The 23,176-nt window shown below is 42.1% G+C and overlaps 1 protein-coding gene across 3 annotated transcripts in view; it reads left to right on the forward strand.

The window, feature by feature from the left end:
* The window catches only part of LOC100754679 (ubiquinol-cytochrome-c reductase complex assembly factor 1), a 92,671-nt gene that overhangs the window by 13,210 nt on the left and 56,285 nt on the right, over nt 1–23,176 (forward strand). For 2 of the 3 annotated variants that reach the window (XM_027421358.2, XM_027421360.1), the window contains exons 3-6: nt 4,092–4,187; nt 5,202–5,309; nt 11,071–11,143; nt 19,112–19,169. In XM_027421358.2, the coding sequence (XP_027277159.1) occupies nt 4,092–4,187; nt 5,202–5,309; nt 11,071–11,143; nt 19,112–19,169 (335 nt within the window). Of the gene's footprint in view, nt 1–4,091; nt 4,188–5,198; nt 5,310–11,070; nt 11,144–19,111; nt 19,170–23,176 lie in introns of all 3 variants that reach the window. The other variant, XM_027421359.2, reaches the window with a different exon arrangement.

A 23,176-nucleotide genomic window follows, 5' to 3' on the forward strand; every position in this document is an offset into this window, starting at 1 on the left:
CAGTGCTCCTAATCTCTGAGCCATCTCCCCAGCCCAAATTTTGGGGTGTTTTTATTGGGATATAAGATAAATGGAGAAAAAGGCACAAATCACAACTCAATGAATTATTACAGAGTAAACATTCCTAGCATCCAGGTCAAGAGTAGAACAAGAGGCTGTAGTCATCTGGTGGAGGACTTGCCTAACATTTGTGGAACTCTGTGTTCAATTCACAGTGGCACATAAACCAGCTGTGGTGTCCATGCTGGCAGTCCTAGCACGTGGAAAGTGGAAGTAGGAGGAGCAGAAGGTTATCCTCAGCTACGTAGAGCATTTGAGGCCAGCCTGGGCTACATGAAACTCTGTCTTACAACAAAACAAAGCACATTACTAAGATCGCAAAAGTCTCACCGAGTAGTGGTGGCACATGCCTTTAATCCTGGCACTCGGGAGGCAAAAAGGCAGATTTCTGTGAGTTCCAGGCCAGCCTGGTCTACAAAACAAATTCTAGGACAGCTAGCTAGGACTGTTACACAGAGAAACCCTGTCTTGAAAAACAAAACAAAACAAAACAAAACAAACAAAAAGATTGCCGAAGTCTCTTCGATCCCCCGTTAGCTACTATCCACACCAAGGTTAGCAAATCTTTACCTCATGTTCTGTAGATTCATTTGCCTTTTAAACATCTGTCAAGCAGTCTCTTGTGTTTGCTGTCATTCAGCCTTGTTTGGGAGATTTAATAAATCTGTTCTTTGTAGTGGTGGTTGACTAATTCTCACCATAGTATTGACTTTTTTGGTCCTGGGGCTTGAGTCCACAGTATTTCATTATATGGCTATGCCTTGATTCATCAAGCTCTCCTGCTGATGGTTGTTTGGGTTGTGTCTACTCGGAACCTTACATGACACTGCTACTGCGAGTGCACGCATACACTTCTGTTGAGGTAAGAATGTAGAATTCCCGAGCCTTACTTGCTGGGCATTCATCTTAACTAGACACTACCAAATACATTTCCAAGTGGCGCATTTACTTTGTCTGCACACAAGCAGTGTGTCAGTGTTCTGGAGGCTCTCCATCCTTCCTGACACTGGAGTGTTTTACTTCTGGGAGTGACATTTCCAGTGTGGCACTTAGTTCTGGTTTTCTATGTTAAATTCTCTTTTGTTTTCTTTTCTTTGTAAGACCATGAGCTCCCAGAGGATACAGATTTATTTCTACCCTCAAGCCTGTATGAGGGCTGGCATATCTTGAGCATTTAGTAGAGCTTGGATAAATGAAGCATGTATCTATGGTGTATATGTGGTCAAAGATGGTAGGGGTGGGGAATCAAATATTATGGAAATGGAGGATTTGCTTTGTCAGCAACTGCTTACGTGTCTCCTGTGTGCCATATTGGAGTCCATTCTGATGAGAGAGGCTGTTCTTACCATCATGTATGTATTTGACAGTGGTGCTGGAAAATAAGCAAATACTTTTTTTTTTTTTTTTTTTTTTCCGAGACAGTGTTTCCCTGTGTAGCTTTGGAGCCTATCCTGGTACTTGATCTGGACACCAGGCTGGCCTCGAACTCACAGAGATTGGCCTGCCTCTGCCTCCCGAGTGCTGGGATTAAAGGCGTGCGCCACCAACGCCCGGCTAATAAGCAAATACTTAAGTAAATGTATAATTATGCATTTAACTAGTACCATGGAGGAAGTGAATAGGCTACGTTTTGGTGGAGATAATGGGTTGTAAAGAACTGTGCTTTATAAGGTAGTTAGGGAGGGCCTCTTTGAGGGCTGGGTGTAGCTCAGTTGGTGCTGGTCTAGCGTGTTTGGTCCCCAGCACCACATGAAGTTGGACACTGCAGGGCATGCCTGTCATTTCAGAAGCGGGAGGTAGAAGCTGGAGAGTCAGGATTATCCTCAGCTACATAGCAAGTTCAGGGCTAGCCTAGACGACATGAGACCCAGTCTCAAAACAAAAGGAAACCAACCAGAAAACAAAAACCAAAAGAAGAGAGAGAAGGTCTCTTTGAAAAAGTAATATTTGAGTTATTTTGGGCAGTCTCTTCAGCTTGAAAAAGATGAAAAATTGAGGGGCTCCCAGGCCCCTTTTGAAGTAGGCAAAGGCAAGGAGGGTGGTCCCCAAAGTAAATGTGTGTTTATAGATGAGCAGGAGAGTGGGAAAGTGGTGGTGCCCTGGTGCTTCACAGTGTACAGTAGAAGGAATCTGTGACCACTGTGGACCTGTGGGGACAGAGAAAGATGTCTCAGCGAACACCAACACAGGAGGAGGCAGCACTCTGTTCAGGCTCCACTTTGCATTCTTGGAGGCAGCTGAAGTGCTTTGTGTTCTAGATGGGCCATTACACTGATGTGTGTGATGTCATGGGAGGTGTTCTGTGTTTAGTCTGTATTTCACAAAGCCTGCTTGGTACTTGAGAATTAAAGCATAAGTGTCCCTGGGCCTGCAGACGAGTTCTGACTAATCTTTTAATATCCTTGTTTGGAAAGAAATACAAATAGTACTAGTCCACAATGAGAAACTATTTTTCCTTTATTAAGATGAAACAACTAAATCATTGTTAATTCCATTTAGCCTTCCTCTTTTTGGAATAAACCAGAATTGTAGGATTAACCCTCTACACCCTCCCATATTTGTTTTTATTTTATTTTATTTTATTTTAATTTATTTTATTTTTTTGAGACTGTGCTGGGTAGAACTCACTATGTAGACCAGGCTGGCCTCAAACTCATAGGTCCCCCTGTGTCTGTCTCCTGAGTGCTGGGATTAAATTAAAAACATGTGCCTCCATGCCCAGCTCTCACCCACTACACCCCTCTTTTAATTAATTTATGGCAATTAAAACATTGCTGGGAATTTGGACACTGAGTTCCCAAATTTACCCATAATTCATTCTTTCTTTCCCTCCTTGTGGTACAGGAACTCAGACTCAAGGTCTTGTCCATGTTAGGCAAAGGGTTCTACTATTGAGTTACATTCCTAACTTGCTACCTACAATTCCAATTTAACCAAATAACCCTTTCATTTCTGTGTGTTGCTTCCTAGATTCACCCACACACATTCATAATTTTGTTTGTAATTTTACTTATGTTTTTAAAATAAAAAAAGTAAAAAATTGTGTTTTTCATGTGAGATGCATTTTCCATGCTTTTCCCCTTCAGGCCTCACTGTAACTGACGTGCAGCAAGTTGTCAATGGCCCCTGAGCTTTTAGGTGGCAGAAGCAGTTTAAAAATTTTTATATTGTTTTATTTTTTAATTTATTTTGGTGTGTTGTCTGCATGTATGTCTGTGTGAGGCTGTTGGATTTTCTGGAGCTGTGAGTTACCATGTGGGTGCTGAGAACTGAACCTGGATCCTCTGGAAGAGCAGCCATCTCTTTAACCCCAAGTTTTTTTGTTGTCATTTTTTGTTTTTGTTTTTTGAGACAGGGTTTCTCTCTGTAGCCCTGGCTGTCCTTGAACTCACAGAGATCTGCCTGCCTCTGCCTCCCAAGTGCTGGAATTAAAGGTGTGCCCCACCACTACCTGGCTGCCCCAAATGTGTTTTTTTTTTTTTGAGACAGAGTTTCTTGGCATAGCTCTAGCTGTCCTGGAATTTGTTCTGCAGACCAGGCTAGCCTCAAACGTACAGAAATTTGCCTACCAGCAGTAACAAGTTTTAATCTTAAAATTGATGCCCCCTCTCTTACACATCAGACATTGTCAGCATTTACATAGAAACTCATTGCAGTACTCTTTCATTTTCCTATTATAATTTTACTTCTCTGAGTTGACTTCAGTCTATACCGAATTAATTTTTGGACTTCATTTTGTTCTTTGGAACCATCTCTCAACTATGCTCTGAGCTGGTACTGAACTCACAGCAATCCTCCTGTTTCAGCCTTCCAGAGATTGCAAGTGTGAGCCATTACATAATAGATACTTGTTAAGCACCTGCCATGTACCAGACACCACTCTGGCTGCTGATCTTGGCTCCTTTCGATCGATGGTCTTTCGCCAGAAGTTGGGCAAGCAAGGTTGGGTAGAGCCAGCCAGAGAGCTCTTCTTGGGCTAACTTTGATAAGTCATGCTCAGTGTCACTCATATCTGTCTGTTCATCCTCCAGAGGCCACAGATGAACCAGTCTCGAGTATGGGTGGAATTAGAACAAAGTGTTGGGATGGACACACAGCAGAATAGGAAATACCACACCACAAGTAAGGTGAGTGTGTCCACTGTAGACTGCCTTATGTGGATGCCTTACGTGAATATAGAAGGTGAGGTTCGGGGAGTTGGAGGGATTTACCCAAGTTTACAGAGGATGGTGAGTGACAAACTCATTGACTATGTGAAGCCTATCTTGTGAGCTTGTTTCTTCTACTGCAGGCTCTTTGTCTAGAAATTAATAATTGTTTTAGAGGAAAATAATTATTATGGAGTTTGTACAAGTTTAACACAGTCATAAATCTTACAAGAATTTCTTACTGACTGAATTATCTACGTTTCTTTATTAAGGCATTGGAGCAAGTTTTCCAGGAAACCCCCCCCCCCCCCCCCCCCCCCCCCGTTCCTCTCTTCCTTCCTCCTTTTTCTCCCCCTTACTCTTTTTCCTTCACTCCCTTCTGCCCACTCCTTGCCCTTTCCCCTCTATTTTTTTATGTGTTTTGCCTGCCTGTATGTCTGTGCACCAGGCTTGCACTTGGTGCCCTCAGAGGCCAGAAGTGGGCATCAGATCCCTTAGAACTAGGGTTATAGACAGTTGTTGGCTGCAATGTGGTTGCTGGGAATTGAACCTAAGTCCTCTGGAAGAGCAGCCAGTACTGTTAGCCACTGAGCCATCTCTCTCTTTTTCATGTCACCTTTATTCTAGTACCTCTAGTCTCTTCTTTCCTAATCATGGGATCACAGGCACATGGTTACTTAGGTGGGTATGCTTTGCTTTGTAATTTGGAGGATGTCTGTTAGATACCATTTCAGATGTGTTTGTACACCTAAGTGAGGGCTCTGAGTCTGGCTCCATGAGAGAGCACTTGCCCAGTGTTTGTGAAAACCTGGGTTTGATCTCCAGCACTGTACTAAAACAGAACAGAACAGTCAAAGCAAGCAAGTAGAAAAAAAGGAAATCAAAGTGAAAAAAATCTAAGCAATAAAAATGTTCTTAGAAGGAAGAAATAAAAGCACTCTGTTTAGGAAATTTCTTGTAACTAACTTGATTTCTTTTTCTTTGGTTAAGTAGCTTCCTACTATCCAAGATTTCCCAAAGCCTGTTGAGGAGAAGGTCGGTCCCTTCACGAAGATAATAGAAGCCATGGGATTCACTGGACCTTTGAAATACAGTAAATGGGTAAAGATTTTATGTTCCTTTGGGTCTATGCCCTTCTGTTGATCATAGATTTACTTCTGATTTGAGAAATTCATACATTCTTTTGAGAATTTCTTCAGAATGCACCCCTCTACTCTAGTCAGATTTATGTATAGATAAGAACGAAGTACTCCTTCAGCCCAATGCCTTGGAAGTGTCTGCAGTTGCTTGCAGGGCAACTAGGCAAAGTTTTCAGGCCCTTGTTTTATTGCCTGAAAACAGCATCTAGATGAGTTTAAAGGGACATTGCAATGGGTCAAAATCTTTTTTTTTTTAAAGACAAGATTTCTCTGTGTAGCCCTGGCTGTCCTAGAACGCACTCTGCTAGACCAGGCTGGCCTCAAACTCACAGAGATCTTCCTGCATCTGTTCCCCAACACATTGGAATTATAGGCACGCAGCACTGCCTGACTACTCTTGCTTTCTTAGGTTAGTTCATTTTCCCAACAGTTTTCATGACAGCAAATACAGGTTTCTGTCTGCAAGCTTTTATATACAAATTCTGAAAAGTCAACATTGATTTCAACTTTGTTTTCAAATATATGGAGAGGCTACAAATGCTAAGTGACAGTGATATTCTTAGAGACCCTGCAGTCTCTGCTAAAACTTCAAGGAAATAGTTATTTTCTTTCCTTTTTTTAAATAAATTTTTTAAGTTTCATTTTACATTCCAACCTTAGCTTTCCTTACCACTGGAATTAGTTATTTTTATTAAAGTTTTATATTTATGTTTGTAAAATTCTTGACAGGTGATGAATTGATATATTTGATTACTGACCAGACCTTTTCTCCCTGTTTTAAATTTTAGTTTTTTTTTTTCTTTTGAAACATGGCATCATACTATAGCCCAGCCTGTTCTAGAACTTGTAGCAGTCCTATGCCTCAGCTTCCCAAGTGTTAGGATTATAGGTGTAAACTATCATGACTAGATTTTCCTCCATATATTTTTGTTTTTATTTGTTTGTTTTTCTAGACAGGGTTTCTCTGTGTAATCCTGGCTGTCTTGGAACTAGCTCTGTAGACCAGGCTGGTCTCAAACTCAGAGATCTGCCTGCCTCTGCCTCCCAAGTGCTGGGATTAAAGGTGTGCACTACCACTTCCGGCCCATTTATAATTTTTAAGATTATGTTTATTTAGTGTGTGTGTGTGTGTGTGTGTGTGTGTGTGTGTGTGTGTGTGTGCGCGCGCGCAAGAGAGAGAGAGAGAGAGAGAGAGAGAGAGAGAGAGAGAGAGCACAAGTGAGCATGTGTATATGTATGTAGCCACATGCTTGCCTTGGAGAATGTATGGAGGTCATAAGACAGTTTGGGAACTCTGTTCTCTCCTTCCACCATGTGGATCCTGGGCGTTGAATTTATATCATCAAGCTTGGTGGCAAAAGCCTTTATTCTCTGAGCCATCTTGTTGGCCCTTCCCTGTATTTAAAAAGAAGCTGTGCCGGGTGGTGGTGACACACACCTTTAATCAGCACTCAGGAGGCAGAGGCAGGTGGTCTCTGTGAGTTCGAGGCCAGTCTGGTCTACTGACAGACTCCGAAGCTACAGAGAAACCCAGTCTTGAAAACAAACAAACAAACAAAAAAAAAAGAAGTTGTGATTATGACATTTGTAATATAAAAGTTAAAATATGTCTGCTGTTTAAAAAGTAGAAATTAAAAATTACGAGTGGTGAACATGCCTTTAATCCTAAATGGATCTTTGTGAATTCTAGACAAGAATGGCCTGAAACTCACAGAGATCCACCTCCCTCTGCCAACTACTGGGAATAAAGGCGTGTGCTACCCTGCCCACTCCCCTCCCCCCAAAAAAGGAAAAGTGAAATGGAAATAAAGAAAGAATAGAGGAGAAAATTAACTGTTTTACTCATGTCTTAGTAATTGGGTTCCACTTGGTTGCTTCCATATGCTTTGTCTAGTCTTATGTTTTTGTTTTGTTTTTTAAAGTTTCCTCAGGGCAAATTGGCCACCATTTGAAGGATTATGAGACCAGTGGGAGAATTCTCTCTTATAGCTGAGTTAGCCTCTGAGTTTTCTTGATTCCCTTTGTTACCTCAACTAAATATTTACATTAAAAAAAATCTTTTATGATGTGGCAGTTTTTATAGCCTTCATTTTAAAATCTATCACATCAAAATATCACAGTATGACACATTCTGGTATGATTTTGGTGGGAAAATGTAGTGAGGACTTTCCATTTTAAAGGTTTATAGGTAAATCCTTTTTAGCACTGTTAACTCAGAAATCTGTGGCCAGATACTTGCATTGGCTTGCACTGGCAAAATTCCTTGTTTTTATTTTCACAAGAATTTGCTTAGAGAACAAAGTGTTTACTTGTCTACTGATGCTTATGACTTACCTTTTGGCTATATTTTTCTTGGATGTTTTCATGTATAGGTTCCTATAGATTCACATTTAGACTTTATTGCTGCGGATCTAGCTTGAGGACTTTCTCATGCTAGTCAATCATAGACCATAAAACAATGTCCCTAGCCTATATTTAAGATTTTAAGTGTAGCCTTTTCTTACTTATTTGAGCAACCTAAAATAGCATTTTTCTGTGTTTATTTGATTGTTTTGTTTTGTTTGAGACAGGGTCTCTCTGTGTAGCCTTGGCTGGCCTGGAACTAGCTATGTAGACCAGGCTGAACTCAAATTCACAAAGATCTGCCTGCCTCTGATTCTCAAGTGTTGAAAATAATTATTGATGTGCACCACCATGCTCCACTCAGAAGTCACCCTTCCCCCTCTTCTGTTTAAATAGCAGTATCGTGTAAGAACTAAAGAATGGTTGAAGAAAACCATGAATGGTGCCATAGGGCTTTAATCCTAGCATTTGGGTGGCAGAGACAGGCAGATCTCTGTGAAACAGTTTTGGGCTAGTTAGGGGGGACACAGAAAACCTCCCCCCAATCCCACCCCCAAAATAGAAAAAAGAATAATTGAAAGAAATAGAGATGCTTGGTATAGAAAAGAGAAGGCATTGTGAGTTCTCTTAGTATTGAGGGACAAATCAACGATGAATGAAGGAAGACGTGACACCTGAGGTGCTCAGAGTAGTGGATGATGAGAGCCCTCCAGGAGGACGGGAGCTTCCGAGCTTGTTCTTGTTGGAATAGGGGCTCAGATTATTAAACACGAAATAAGAATGTTGTAAAAAAAATTCCAGCACAGAATAGGAAGTTCAAATGACGACAAAAAAAAAAAAAAAAAGTAAAATTTCCTGTGCAGCTCTCTCTTACCCAGCCGTTACTACAATCCTCTTACCCCATTCACCCCTCATCTTGTTGGAGGGTACGCATGTCCAGGCAGGTGGGAGAGTAGGCCTAGGTGTCCTGTGAAGTCTCCCAAAGTGAGAGTGAAATAAACATGAAGTCATCCCAGGACTGGAACAGCTTGTGTTGACTGAGTGGAAATTCAGTCTGCCTCCTTCCCTTCACTCACGTTAACTCATGGTTCTCAAAGAGATTCTTTCCAGCTGTTACTTCCAGTCCCTGAGTGATAGTCCTCAGGGACTTGCTTCAGAGATTTGTCCAGGAAAATGGCTCACCCAAGAATAAAGGTTTGGCTTTGGTTCAAGAAAATTGAAGAACTATAAAATGTTTCTGATTGCCACAGTGTGAGCACTGTATAAAAATGCTGGCCAGTCTGGTCAAGTAGTTACTATTTGTAATGAATACTTTTTCATGGATGTATTTGGAGCCCTGGGCCTTGGAGACAAGTCTGCCTTTCCCAGGGCAGAGTGATGAGTTGTGACCTAAGAAGAGTTTATGCAGAGGATCCAGAAGGAAACTACAAGCATGGTAGGGAGGGTCAAGAATTAAGTAACTAGGAATTTTAGTTAAAATTATAAATTTGTTTATAGTTAACCTGGGCCATACACTCAACCAGGGCAGAAATACTTGTTCATTTTGTTTATCCCTCACCATAGCATTTAGATCTGTGGCAGGAACTCCATTTGGTATGCAGTGTTGAGTGAGCCTAAAGTTCCCATCTCAAGGACAGAAGGGCTGCTGGAGTCCAAAGTGTCAGGATGAGGGTGTCACTAGGCCAGCAATAGTGTAGCTCAGTGCTTTCCTAAACCTGTACTTTCCTGGTTAAGTGTTCTTGTTTTTTGTTTGTTTTAGTTTTTCGAGGCAGCGTTTGTGTGTATACCCCGAACTGTCCTGGGTCTTGATCTATAGACCAGGCTGGCCTTGAACTCGCAGAGATCTTCCTGCTTCTGCCTCCCAAGTGCTGGGATTAAAGGCATGCACCATCATGCTTAGCTGAATCGCAGTTCTTGATGAATTTTGACAGGCAGCTCCTTCTCTCATCCCTTCTTTGATTGGCCAGTGTTGGGTTCAACTTTGCATTTATGCATAAATCTCTTTGATTGTGATGTATTATATCTTAACTCTTGATGGGCTCTATTTATTTGTTTTTATTTATTTATTTTGGAGATAGATCTTGTAGATGAAGCTTGAGCTTCTGATTCATCTCAGCCTCCTAAGTGCTGGACTTTGAGGCATGAGCCATCATACCTTTTGTTTAATGTTTCTTTTTGTTTTGCTTTTGTTTCAGTTATTTATTTTTATTATGTATATAAGTATTTTATCTGCCTGTATGTATGCTTGTGTATCTGTGCACCACTTGTGTGCTTGGTGTCTGTGGAGGCCAGAAGAAGACATTGGATCCCCTGGAATTGGAGTTACAGGTGGTTTTGAGCCACCATGTGGTTGCTGGGAACTGAACCTGGGTTCTCTACAAGAATAGCCAGTGCTCTTAATTGCTGAGCCATCTATCCAGCCCCTGTTTTTAGTTTATTTATTTATTTATTTATTTATTTATTTATTTATTTTTGGTTTTTCGAGACGGGGTTTCTCTGTGTAGCTTTGGAGGCTGTCCTGGCACTCGCTCTGGAGAACAGGCTGGCCTCGAACTCACAGAGATCTGCCTGCCTCTGCCTCCTGAGTGCTGGGATTAAAGGTGTGCGCCATCAACACCGGACTTTAGTTTATTTTTTTGTTTGTTTGTTTTGCTTTGTTTTTGAGACAAAAAAATCTATACTATACTATAGTCTGGACTGGCCTGGAACCTGCCCTGTAGACTATACTGGTCTTGAACTCTTTGAGTGCTGGGATCATAGGCATGGGCCACTATGTTCAGCTTGCTCTGTAATTTTAAGAAAGAAAAAGAAACTTATACAAGTCTTTTGTTTATATACTGGTTTTAGTTTATATACTGGTTTAGTTTTTCAATTTTGTTTTACTGGTTTGTTCTTCAGACCAACTCAACTCTGTCAGAATTGATTTATAATTTTTAGATTTGATCTTAAGATGTAGTACTGCATACTAAGTTCTTCATATTTAGTACTTGAGGCATAGTGAGAAGTATTCCATATTTATTAGAGAATTTTGTTTATGCACATATGTTCTGTGAGTCTGTAGAAAAGACATACCCCACCCCCCAAATCACAGACTAATTAGTAGAGCCTCTGAGCAAAGATTAAAGGATTTCGGGGTTCACATTTTAAAAATTTATGTTTATTTTTAAAGGTAGAGATGGTAAGCTGAACTACAGAGCCCATCCCCAGTCAACAAGGGCTGCTTGCGGGCCGGTCTCTAAAGCAAAACAAAATACATCGCCAAAGATAGGTTTACACCCCTCCTTCTAGCTGAAGAAACATGAGCTCTGCAGTCCATACCTAATGACTCTAGAACATCCTCTTGGTCATGTCTTGAGTTTGGTTTTATTCTTTTTGTCTAGAAGATTAAGATCGCAGCCCTACGCATGTACACGAGCTGTGTGGAGAAAACTGACTTTGAGGAATTCTTTCAGAGTAAGTGACTCTCAATTGTTCTGAAAGGAAACGGTCCACTGTTTATTTTTGTGGCTGTGGGTTTTAAGTTTTTTTAAACCTTTGTTTTTTGTGTATATGTTATACCTGTTTATCCATGCATGTATATAGCTCAGAGGTTCACCGTGGTGTTTTCCTCCAAAACACTGTCTACCTCCTTTGAGACAGGGTCTTTCATTGGCCTGGAGCTCACAGTTAGGCTACACTTGATGACTAGTGAACTCCAGTGACCCTCCTGTCTCTGTCTCCCCATCAGGGGGGTTACAGGCACAGGCCACTATGCCTGCTACATGACCTGTATTTTTACATGGGTGCTAGGGATCAGGCTGAGGTCATCATGTTTGCATGCCAAGCATTTCATAGACTGAGCCACCTCTCCAGCCCTTGAACTTGCTGTGCAGCTGGGGGTGACCTTGAACTCCTGATCCTACTGTCTGTCTCCCAAGTGCTGGCTGGGTTTACAGGCTTGTGCCTCCATGCCCTCTCTTAGCATTTGACATGGACTTTTTTTGTCAGTCATTGCTCTTTTTGTGTCTAGTTTCTGATTGTTTTAGTTAATCCTGAAATAAATGTCATGATTTGTAGTTAGACTTTCCTTTGGGCTGCCAACTTACCTGCTAATTAGGAAAGCTTGGCCATTAACTTAGGCTTAACCCACTAGCTCTTATAACTTAAATTAATCCATATTTTTATTAATCTATGTTCTACCTTGTGGATTTTACCTCTCTCCCATTTTGTGTGTCCGATTCATTCAGCATGCTGCCTTGATTATCTCTTCTCTCTCTGCTGGGAAGTCCCACCTGCCTCTCCTGCCTAGCTATTGGCCATTCATCTGTTTTACACCAGTCATAGCAACTAACACATCTTCACACAGTGTACAAATGTTCTGCAACAATGATTCTTCTTTTTATTAGCGGGTTATTGGTCTCAAAGGCTTATATAATTTTAATACTAACATCCTATCGATAAATTGCTTTCCAGAAGGATGTTACTGTAAACTATAATTATTAAAATGGTTAACTAAAATAGGTGTTTGTAAGGTCACTGGAAAATAAATGTAAGCCATTCTGTGTCCACAGACGTTAAAAGGAAACCTGTACTCTGTGCACTTACAGTAGCAGCCATCCCCTTAAAGAGCTAGGCACCTAACAAGTTTGTACAGCTGGTGCTTTCCTCTGGCAACAAATGTCTGTACATAGTTAACAAGGCTAGATGCAGTTTTGATTGCTTAATAACTATTTGGGTTGTTTAAAACTCAAATATCAGTTGTTTTGGCTACTTCACTATTTCAGCAGATTAATATTAGGGATTTAAAATACTATATTGAGTTATAATTCTAATTTACTTTTTTACTTTCTATTTTCTTGTTCATCAGGAAGGATCATTTCCTTGCTCCTTTGTAAACAAGGAGTTTTTTATTAATTAAAAAGACATTTATTTAAAAAAAGACATTTAGTGTGTGTATGAGTGTATGTGTGCATGTATGCACATGTGTGAAAGCATATACACATCATGGGGACCATGTAGAGTCAGAGAACAACTTATAAAGGTTTCTCTCTGCCATTCGGATTCTAGGGAATCATAATCAGGTTGTCAGGCTTGGTGGCAAACATCCTTACCTACTGAGCCATTTGCCAGTCCTAAACTGTTTCTTATTATACAAGCAATTAATCCACAATGAGAAAATATGCTTTCTTCAAATGATATAGAAAATATTGAGTTTTTTCTTAATTCCATGTGCATTTCCCTTGACCTTTTTATTTTGCTTTAGTTTACTTGATTTTTTAGTATGACTTAATTTAGAAAGTAACATTAAAAACAACCCCCCCAAAGCCAAACAAACAATTGAATAATTATATCTGGAGCCCATGAAATGACTCAGAAATTAGGAGCGCTTGCTGTTCTTCCAGAAGACCTAAGTTTGATTTTCAGCACCCACATGATGGCTCATGATCATTTGTCACTCCAATTCCAGAGGATCTGATGCCCTCTTCTGGACTCTGTGAATGTGGCATGTATGTGATACACAGACATACATGCAGGCAAGACACCCATACCTATAAAATAAAAAAGTAAATAATCTGAAAAACAAACAAGCAAAACCAACATATCCACCTTATGCTTGTTTACGTTTGTTTGCAATTTGGGGATCTTACACACGAGAGCCTGAGAGCAATGCTAAGGTCTCCAGCCTACCATCGTATCTTTTCCCATAGAAACATTATCCTCAAGGCTAGGGAGTAAGATCTCTTGCTGTGCAAGCATAAAGGCCCGAGTTTGCATCTGCACCCCATGGAAGAAGCTGTACATGGCCCCATGTCGGGAGTGAGTGACGTCCTCAGTGAATTTGTGTTGTTGACGTGGGCGTGGCCATGTTAAGGACCTCAGATCCTCAGACTGATGGGAAGATGACAAAGCCTTTCGGGATGAGGAGGCTCAGAGGAGTGGTAGAGCTCTCCTCAGGGGTCCAAGTGTAAGTGTTGACCTTGTGTGTAGAAAATGTCCACTATATCGTTCTCCCCACAGAAATTGACAGCTTGATGACTGCACCAATACAGAGACTATTCCTACCATGACTTAGCCACTCATGCCTTAAACTCCACCTCCTTGTTCAGGTGTTTGCTATAACCCTGTGTCTGTTCAAATCTATGTAATAAACTTCATACAGCCTCAGGGGTGTTACGGTTTCTCTATCTAAGACCCCAGTCCAACTGAATCAGCATTTTTGTCTGTGTCCATGTATCTATTTGTCTTTTCTTTATTATTTCAATACCCGAATTCAGGTCAAGTCCCTTGAGCCATGCAAGGACGCAGATCCAGATGTGCCTGTAACCTCAGCATTGGGGGAGGGGAGATGACAGCTTGTAGATCCTGGGAGCTTGCCGGTCAGCCAAAATGGTGAGCTCTTCCAGGTAGAGAGACAGAGGAAGACACTTGATAGTTTCCTCTGGACTAGGCATGCACATGTATGGGTGTGCTCACTCATGTGCCTATACAATACACATAAACACAACACACACATACACACACACACACACACACACACACACACACATATGCATGCACACCCAAAAGAAAAAACAAAAGTTTATCATCAGATATTTAATACTTGATTTATATTTATTATTATTATTTTAGATGAATGCTTGTCGTCACTCATTGATGAAGGTTCCTCTGTTTTTAAAGTTTTCATTTACATGTATGAATATTTGGTGTGTATGTGTACCGACCACGTGCAGTCAGTGCCCACAGAGGCCAGAAGAGGGCATTGGAAACACTGGAACTACAGTTCCCAAACAGACAGTTGTGAGCTGCCATGTGGGTGTTGGGAATCAAACCTGGGTCCTCTGCAAGAGCGGCCAGTGCTTTTAACCACTGAGCCATCTCTCTAGTTCCCTAGTGAAGGTTCTTGAGTTTTATTAATATTATAGTATCAAAATGGACTGTTATAACATAGTTAATTTTCATATTTCAGTCATAGCTTGCAGATTACCAACTTAAGAAAAGTTTCAAAAAGTTACAATTGCGTATTAATAGCTCACATTTATTTGCTTTCATGTTTGTCTCCTTTAGGAGTTTCACAATCTTGTGGTATAGTAAGTGCTTGTATTATTTATTTTTGTTTTGTGTTTAGAAACAGTTGAGGCTTAAAGAGGCTCAGTGACTTGCCCAAGATTGCCTAGCCAAGCCTTGCACCTGTGTTGTCTGGCTTAAACCTCAGGGATTTTCCCACTGTAGCATGCTGCCCGTGAATGAATGTAACCACAAACTGGAAATTGTAATGCAACTTAATAATTTGGGTTTGTTTTATTTTGATGAGAGAGAGTTCCCTTTGGGAGATATTGTGCTAGTGTTGGAAACTCATGTTCACAGACACAACAGTGTGCATCTTGGTGCGTTTTGCCCAGGCTTTGTCCTTTAGGATAAATGGCAGTGAGTTTTCTGATGATCACACCCTCCCTTCAGATTTTCTAAGACTTATTTAGGCATTTGCCTATTAAAACCTATGGCATGGGCTGGGCATGGTGGCACTTGGGAGTCAGAGACAGGCAGATTTCTGAGTTCAGGCCAGCCTGTTCTACATAGCGAGCTCCCAGCCAACTAAGACTACATAGAGAGAGCCTCTTCCGAACGGAAACCACCACATAAACCTATAGCGTAAGTAGGCATGGTGGCACATGCCTGTAATTCCAGTACTTAGAAGACAGGGCATGAAGATTTCCATAAACGTAAGGAAAACCTGTTCTACTCACAAACAAGCAAGCAAACCTATGGCTTGTTTGTTCTGCTGTGCCCCCCCCCCTTTTTTTTGTCTAGGTTTACATTTTAAAATCAAACCAAAGGAGTTCCAAAGTGTGGCTAGTGAACAAAGAACAGATTTGGAGGCAAAAATCTGTAAAATAGATTTAGAAAAATCTGTAAAATAGACTGACTTTCTTGTGGTTTGGATTCTAAGGAGTTAGTGGGGATTGGAATAAAATGAGGGAATTTATATGTCACTTCCTAAGATTATACCTTTAAAGTGGCCACGCCACTTTAGATCTTTGCAGAAAGAGTCCTGAGGACAGAGCCTTAAACATGTGGCAAATGTCATTCTTCCCCAACAAAAGGAGGCTGATGACATTTCTTGAAGACTGTGTGAGCGAGTTGTTATGTTACACAGTATGCTGTGCCCGTCAGCTTCTTGGACAGTCCTCCCTGCACTGCCAGAGTGTAGACCTCATGTCATTACCGCTGAGATCTAGATCGCTAGATGCATCTGAGTGGTCAGACACCTTGGCATCTGCTGTCTCTGGCATGCTCTGGTAATGTCCCTTGCCTGTCATAATGAACATGCCTGCTGTGTTATGTGGTTTGCTCACGGGTGTGAGGAGCATAGGCCGCAGTTATCTTGTGCTTAATTCTGCAATCTTGTTTGTGGCTTTTTGCCCCTAAGAAACTGACTACCTTAGAGAGGAGGGGCTCCTTAATGAAGAGATTCTGAGCCAGTGGTTGAGGTTTCGTTCTACTTTGTGACACAGTTTTAACTGGTGAAGCTTTTCAAAGATAATTTGAGCCCTATTATTTAATTCAGTGGAAACAACAATAGTGAATATTGAGGCGTTATTTTAAATGGCAATCATTTTGTTAAGCTTTTTTTTTTTTGAAAGAGTTTTATTATATACTATTGGTGGGCCTAGAACTCATTATGTAGAGTAGGATGGCTTCTAACTTACAGAGATCCACCTTCTTCTGCTTCCCAAGTGCTGGTGCTGGGACTCAAGGCATGCGCCATCACACCTGGCTTTACTAAGCATTTTACAGGCCTTTAATCTATTGGTTATAATCACAGAAGCTCTCAGATAGGCCCCCTTGTTCTGCCCACTGACTTTTGACAGAAGGAAACTGGGCCTCCAAGAAGCCCAGAAACTTCGCCTAAATCGGCTTAAATTAAATCAATTCAATTAAGCAGTCTGACCTCATATTAAAATATGATAATATCACTCTCTGGTGACAATAATGGAATTATTTAATTTTACTAAACCTGGTGTCAAGAAAGAGGCTAGCCTTAGAAAAGAATATCCTGCATGAGCAAGAGTATGAGCATGGCAGAGTGTCACAGGGTTTAGCCCTGAAGTATGTAAACATATCTTGTTGAGCTAAGAATCGTATTTTTATGTTGCTCATAGTCAACATTCAGTCGTTGGTTTGATATTTTTGAGGTTTACTCTGTGGGTTTCTGTTATGTCCTACATGGGCACAGTGACTTACTCATGTGCCAACTCTTTTCTCATCAGCCCTGAGCTGACCCCCAGAAGGGAAAACTGTGACCCAGGGCCAGCTGCTGACCTGTTTGTCTGTCTGTGCTTTCCAGCCCAAGAACTGATTCCACCTCTTAGGAAACTGGACAGGCTCCTGGAGGCTGCTGGGAAGCTCTGATGTAGAGGCAGCAGTTGGGCAGACTGTCTTGTAGAAGCAGCCAGATTTCATTCTCCAGATTGAAAAACAGACTTCCAAGAAAACTTTTCTTTTTAATGTTTTGTTCTAACATCCAAAAAAAAGACCCAACTTGAGATCTGGGCTTGAGAGTTTCTCGTGGCTATTCTTGTTCTAGGCGGAGAGCGGCTGGCCGGCTCTCAGATGGCATGGCTCTCAATAGCTGGATGGCTGGCCAGGCCAGTCTCCAGCTCCCTCCTGCTGGGTTCAGAGAGGAAGTCCACTTGACAGCTGCTGGGTACCACCCAGTAAGCTCACCCGAGTGTTTTGGTGTCCTTTTGTGACAGACCTGGATTCAAACCCGAGCCTGGTCCCTGGCTTAACATGTTCTTGCCCGTAGTTACTTGGCTCTTTTGACTCCAGTGCTTCTCCCGGGTTAAGGAAAGGACTAAGAGAAATACTGTATTATGATGATTAGCAGCAGATTGGGTGTGGAGTAAGACACTTTCTCAAGGAAGGGTCTGCATCTTAGCATTAGATGTGCTTAAGTAGCAGTCACACACTGTACACAGAATCAAAGAAGTCTGAATTTAATCCCATGTATCTCAGTTCTTGTTGTTTGTGGTTCAGGAGCCTTGAGCAATTGTCTTGATGAGAATGTTATCAAGACACTACTGCCAGTTTTCTCACCGGTCCACTGGGGATATATCAGTACCCACCTACTCGGGTTGTTAGACAGATTCATTGAGCTAGTGTCTGTGAAGCACTTACTATGTCTGGCATGTTATGAGCCCAGCCTCAGTGAGCTAGGACTCCCTTATTAGTGCAGGTTGTAGTCTTCCCTCCTAGGGTCGCAGTGTGTTTTCTCTCCTAGTGACAGTTGTTAACTGTTACCTCACTGAATGCTGATTGGGCAGAGGATACTTTTGGGTTTTTTGTGAGGGAGGGGTAGGGATACAGATATAATACAGTCCAGGCTAGCTTGGATTTTGCAATCCTGCTGCCTCACAAGATCACAGGATGTGTGTGGAATTCTAGGCAGGTACTATCATGCCTTACTTTTATTTTTGAGTCATTGTTCCAAAAGATGGTTTTACCATAAGGGCCATATTCCCCACAAATTTCTCCCCTTCATCCTTCCTGCTCCTTGTCAAGCTTTTCTCCTTGCTGTGTGATAAGGAAAGTACATGTAGTGGGGACCCCTCAGCCAGCTAGAGGGATTTCTTAGAAATCTGAGACTGGAGAAGCGTGGGTGTCTGAGCTGAGAGGCCCTGTCCAGTGTTGTCCCTGTAGCTGAGGACTGCCTTTCAGCGGGTGCAGTCCACTTCCCAATCCAGCCCTGGCTCCTAGGGTTCCACTTTCCCCTCCTGCTTATTTGGGTGAATCAATCATTCAGCACATTCATGGCTATACCATATTGGGTTATCTTTAAAAAATTAGAAAAGAGCTGGGGGTGGTCGTGCACACCTTTAATCCTAGCACTCAGGAGGCAGAGGCAGGAGGATCTCTGTGAGTTCCAGGCCAGCCTGGTCTCTAGAGCGAGTTCCAGGACAGTTAGGGCTACATAGAGAAACCCTACCTCAAAAAACAAACAAAAAAAGGAGACCAGAAAGGCTTAACCTTTTCAGCAGGGTTCAGATGATCACAGTAGCTGATGCTGAAGGGGAACAGGTGTACATGCTTAACTCTTTAGACTTCAAGCCCACAAAGGGAAACTAGCTTAGACCCTCATGGCATTGGAAGGAGCCATAAGAAATCATCTCTGTCACATTCTGTAAAATGAGGTGTTTGAGACTCAGAGGGAAGATGCAGTTTGCCCAAGGCCACAAGGCGGTAACAAGGTTGGAACTGGAAGGCTGGTTGTCTGGCTATATTCCGTCCTCTAGCCCATGGTCTTACATTGAGTTTTTACTGATCTTTTCTGCAATAGCATAGTCAGAATGGCCATACTGCACATTCCCAGCAGTGGCTAACACAGAGTCAGTATGCCTCCTCTGCACCTTCTTATATTTACACTTTATTGTTATTTTCTAGGGTGTCAGATGCCCGATACATTCAACTCATGGTTTCTTATAACTCTGCTTCATGTCTGGTAAGTGAGCCATTTTGAATGAGGTCACCAATTGCACGTGTGTGTATGTGGGGGGGGGGCGGGGGTATAGTTTTCTTTGAGTCTTGATTATATGAAGTGGTACTTGTTTAAGCATGAAAACCTGCTCCTTTCATTTTCATAACTGGTGCCTTGAAGCACATTTTTGTTAAAGGTCAAAGCATAAACCCCAAAAGAAACCAATATTTGTAATATTTTTTTTTTCAAAGAACACCTAACCCCACGAATAATGCTATCAGTATCTCTAAGAGACTCTCTGAGGTCGAGTGGAAAAGTTCTCCCCTTGGGTGTTTTAGGAAAGTTCACATTTACGTAAAAGTGGTTTGAATTGTGAGAATCCGTGGTCATTTCCATCTCTGGTCATCAGAAACCTATAACAAATTTTACCACTGACATTTATGTCTGTGCCTCTAAGTGTGTGTGCAGGTTAGAGTCAAGCTGGATTTGTTGCATATGAAAATATTTAACACCTTAAACAGTATATTTTTTCTTCAGATGTGAAGTAGCCTTAAAAAAAAAATCGATTTTCATCTACTGTTACACAGCATTAAAGGTCAAAGGGGGATATAGGAGTCACTAAAGTGGGGGCTGGGGGACTTGCCAGATCTTGGGAAAGTAAACTCTGGAGAACTGGGTTTACTACATTCACCATAGTGAGCAGTCCAAGGAACGTGGGGAATGGCTGCCCATCAAAGGACCCTTGTTTGAGACTGTCTTTAGCTGAGCTTTGCATCACAGGCCTGGCTACTATATAAAGATGTTTTAGTTATAATCACCTCTGAAACGTTTCTTCTTCCAAATTCACATCGTCACTGAGTTTGGCTAGGGAGCCTGAAGGGGCAATTTATTTTATGGATTTTTTTTAAAACCCTCTGAAGCATTAGTTTATAGAAGGTACACTATGTCCTGGGCACTTCGCTGGGAACTAGGGCTAGTTCTCAAGAAGCCCAGTTTTAGTGAGGGAGCTAGGACACATAAATGCCCAGTTATAAACAGGGCTGCTAGGTTCTGGATATATGTAAATGGTGCTTATAGGATTGAATAGGACGCTCCCAGTGTTGAGACCCTTCCTAGTTCTCTTCTCTGAGATATGTACTGTGGCTTCTTGTCAGGCAGCTGAGAAGGCACAGTCTGCCTTTGGTGTCCATGGTGGAGGTTAAGGCGAGGGTACAGGGAGGGAAACTGGATACATTGAGAAGAAAACTACTTTTTTTGAGAGCTGAGGACTGTATGGTAGAATTACTCATTGGAAAGGTGGGAGGGTTGAGAGAAGGCTAAGTTGTTCCCAGAGGAGCTCAAAGATAATATTCAGAGCCTGTATGAAAGACTCTTTATTGCCCATATAGCTAGAGGTATCAGAGTGGCAGAGGGCGTGGATGGCAAAGTAAAATATATAATCCCTGCAACCACATCCCAAGGTCAATACCTGACTAATAGCAGTGGGGAGAACCTTGAAATTATTTGTATTTCCTTAAACTTGCCAAAATGTCTACTCAACCTTTCTTGCTGAAGTTAACTTTTCAGAGGAATGGAGTGTACCACCCGCAGCTAAGTAAGGAGTGGGGTGCACCACCACACACAGCTGAGTGAGGAGTGGGGTGCACCACCACCAGCTAAGTAGAAGAGGGGATCTTTCTTTCTTTCCTCCCTTCCTTCCTTCCTTCCTTCCTTCCTTCCTTCCTTCCTTCCTTCCTTCCTTCCTTCCTTCCTTCCTTCCTTCCTTCCTTCCTTTGTAGTTTTCTGAGACAGAGTCTGTGTAGCCTTGGCTGTCCTGGAATTCTCTTTGTTGCTGTAGATCAGGCTGGCCTCAAACTCAGAGACCTGCCTGCCTCTGCCTCCCGAGAGCTGGGATTAAAGGCGTGCGCACCACTGCCTGCCACGTCTCTTCATTGCTCTTAATTGCCATGATCTAAATAGGTTTTGGTAGAACATCTTGTCTGTTTGAGTCAGAAAATCCTTGTCAAGGACCTACTGTGTGTTTGGGACCATGGGGTGCTGGAGAGAAGCTGTGATACAGTGCACACATTCAAGAAACTGTATTGGAAAAGGGCTTTGAGTGCTATTGTCTATAATAGATGCTAATGAAATGTTTGGCGCAAAGCCCAAAGAGGTGCTGTGGAAGCACACAGGTAGAACTAAGTCTGAATTCAGTGGCAGGAGTGAGGACAGTGTAGGGCAGAGCTAATGTGTGAGGGATAGAGATCATGAGGAGTAAGTAAAATGACTGTGGTAGAAAGAGAGGGCGCTTCTGAAGAGCAGCAGGAGGGAAAGACTGCACCTGCAGGTATTTGAGGGCAGCCAGTTGGCTGACATTTTTGGTGACAGGTTCGTGGAAGAATGTAGTCAAAGGGTGACCAGAAAAGTAGTTTTTGAGGAAAAAAAAAAAAAAAAAAAAGCCAGGTGGTGGTGGCAGTGGCAGCACATGCCTTTAATCCCCACATTCTTGGGAGGCAGAGGCAGGAATATCTCTTCGAGTTCAAGGCCAGCCTGGTCTACAGAGTGAGTTCCAGGACAGTCAAGGCTACACAGAGAAACCCTGTCTACAGAAATAAAAACAAAAAGCAAACAAACAAATAGTTTTGGGCTCAGTTGTATTGCGTGACCACAATAGATGATCCGTAGTCCGTAAGGTCAGATATCTTTATTGAGATAAATACCAGCCAAACGCAAGCCAGAGCGTGCCCAGGGCAGCCGAGCAGCGAGGCCAGGGAGAAGGGGGTTCCCATGTGCTCTGCAGCCCCTTAAGAGCCCATCCTGCATCATCCTGACCTCACCTTGACCACGCCTTGACAGGTGTGGTCAGGCACAAGCCTCTAACAGGCGTGGCTTACTGTCCCCTACACAGTTGTGTAGTGATCTTCCCAGAATTGGAGAACTCCCTTTCCTAAGAGTCCAAACTGAGGGGCAGCCAAACTCCAATTTAGAGATCGAAGTAAGCTGTGCCACTGGAGGAATACAAACTATAACACCTTTTGGAGTGGAAACTGAGAGAGGAGACAAGGAAACAGTCCTAAAGAAAGACAAAACAAAACCAGAGAGACTCCTAGGAAATGAAAGTGCCCTGATGATAGACTTTCCAGAATGTTTGCCTGGGTCCCCTAGGTAGTGGATCCTATTGGTAGTTGGGATAGAACAGGATACCGAGCCATCCTGTATGCTCTCTGAAGATGCTATACTTCTCCTGTCTGTCTACTCTTTCTGGTTCCATAGTTTTTCAGTGGGTTGAGATTTAAGACCACATACCTCTTGTGTTCCTAGAAGACCTCTGTTAGTTGTATATTCAGTGAGCTTGCAGTGGCACTGACTGTGTCCCTTGTCCCTGCTGAACACGATCATTATTGAATGTGGCTGCTGAAAAAGATGCTGTTGGAAATCCCTAGCATCCCTACACTGGCTTGGTAAAGCAGCCCTCCTAACTTTCCTTATCCCAGCCATTCATTGTGAGCCCATTCAGATACCTGTACCAGAATCCCGGAGTTCCTTTTTGATATAGCCATTCATTGTGAGCCCATTCAGATACCTGTACCAGAAACCGGGAGTTCCTTTTTGATATGTCCTTCATTTGTTTAACCTGGTCAGTCAGTCATTAGTTGCCTAGCTCAAACTCTTGACCCTGAGCTCACAGAAGTAAATTAATTTTACTTTGTGACCCAGTATGCATGCTTGTAGTATTGGATGCAAACATTAAATAAACCTTGTGTTTTGCAATGTCAGGAAATGTCTGATACTTCCTATTCTATTGGAACTAATTTTAGCAGAAGTTGAAGGTTTCTCCCACTGAGTTTATTTCATTGGGGTGCACCCACCAGTACCTGGATTCCCACCTTGGCTCTCAAGTTTCTTAGTGTGTTGTTCATGTTCTGTAAGATTCAGCCAGTAGTAAAGATGCTTTTACTACTGCTGTCTGCTACTGTTCTGTGGAGTCTTTATTCTGGAGGTATTTATCATTCTCACAGCTGGACAAATCTTCTTTCCTCAGTATCTGATTA

This window comes from Cricetulus griseus, chromosome 6 (assembly GCF_003668045.3).
Source record: "Cricetulus griseus strain 17A/GY chromosome 6, alternate assembly CriGri-PICRH-1.0, whole genome shotgun sequence".
Lineage (NCBI taxonomy): Eukaryota > Metazoa > Chordata > Mammalia > Rodentia > Cricetidae > Cricetulus > Cricetulus griseus.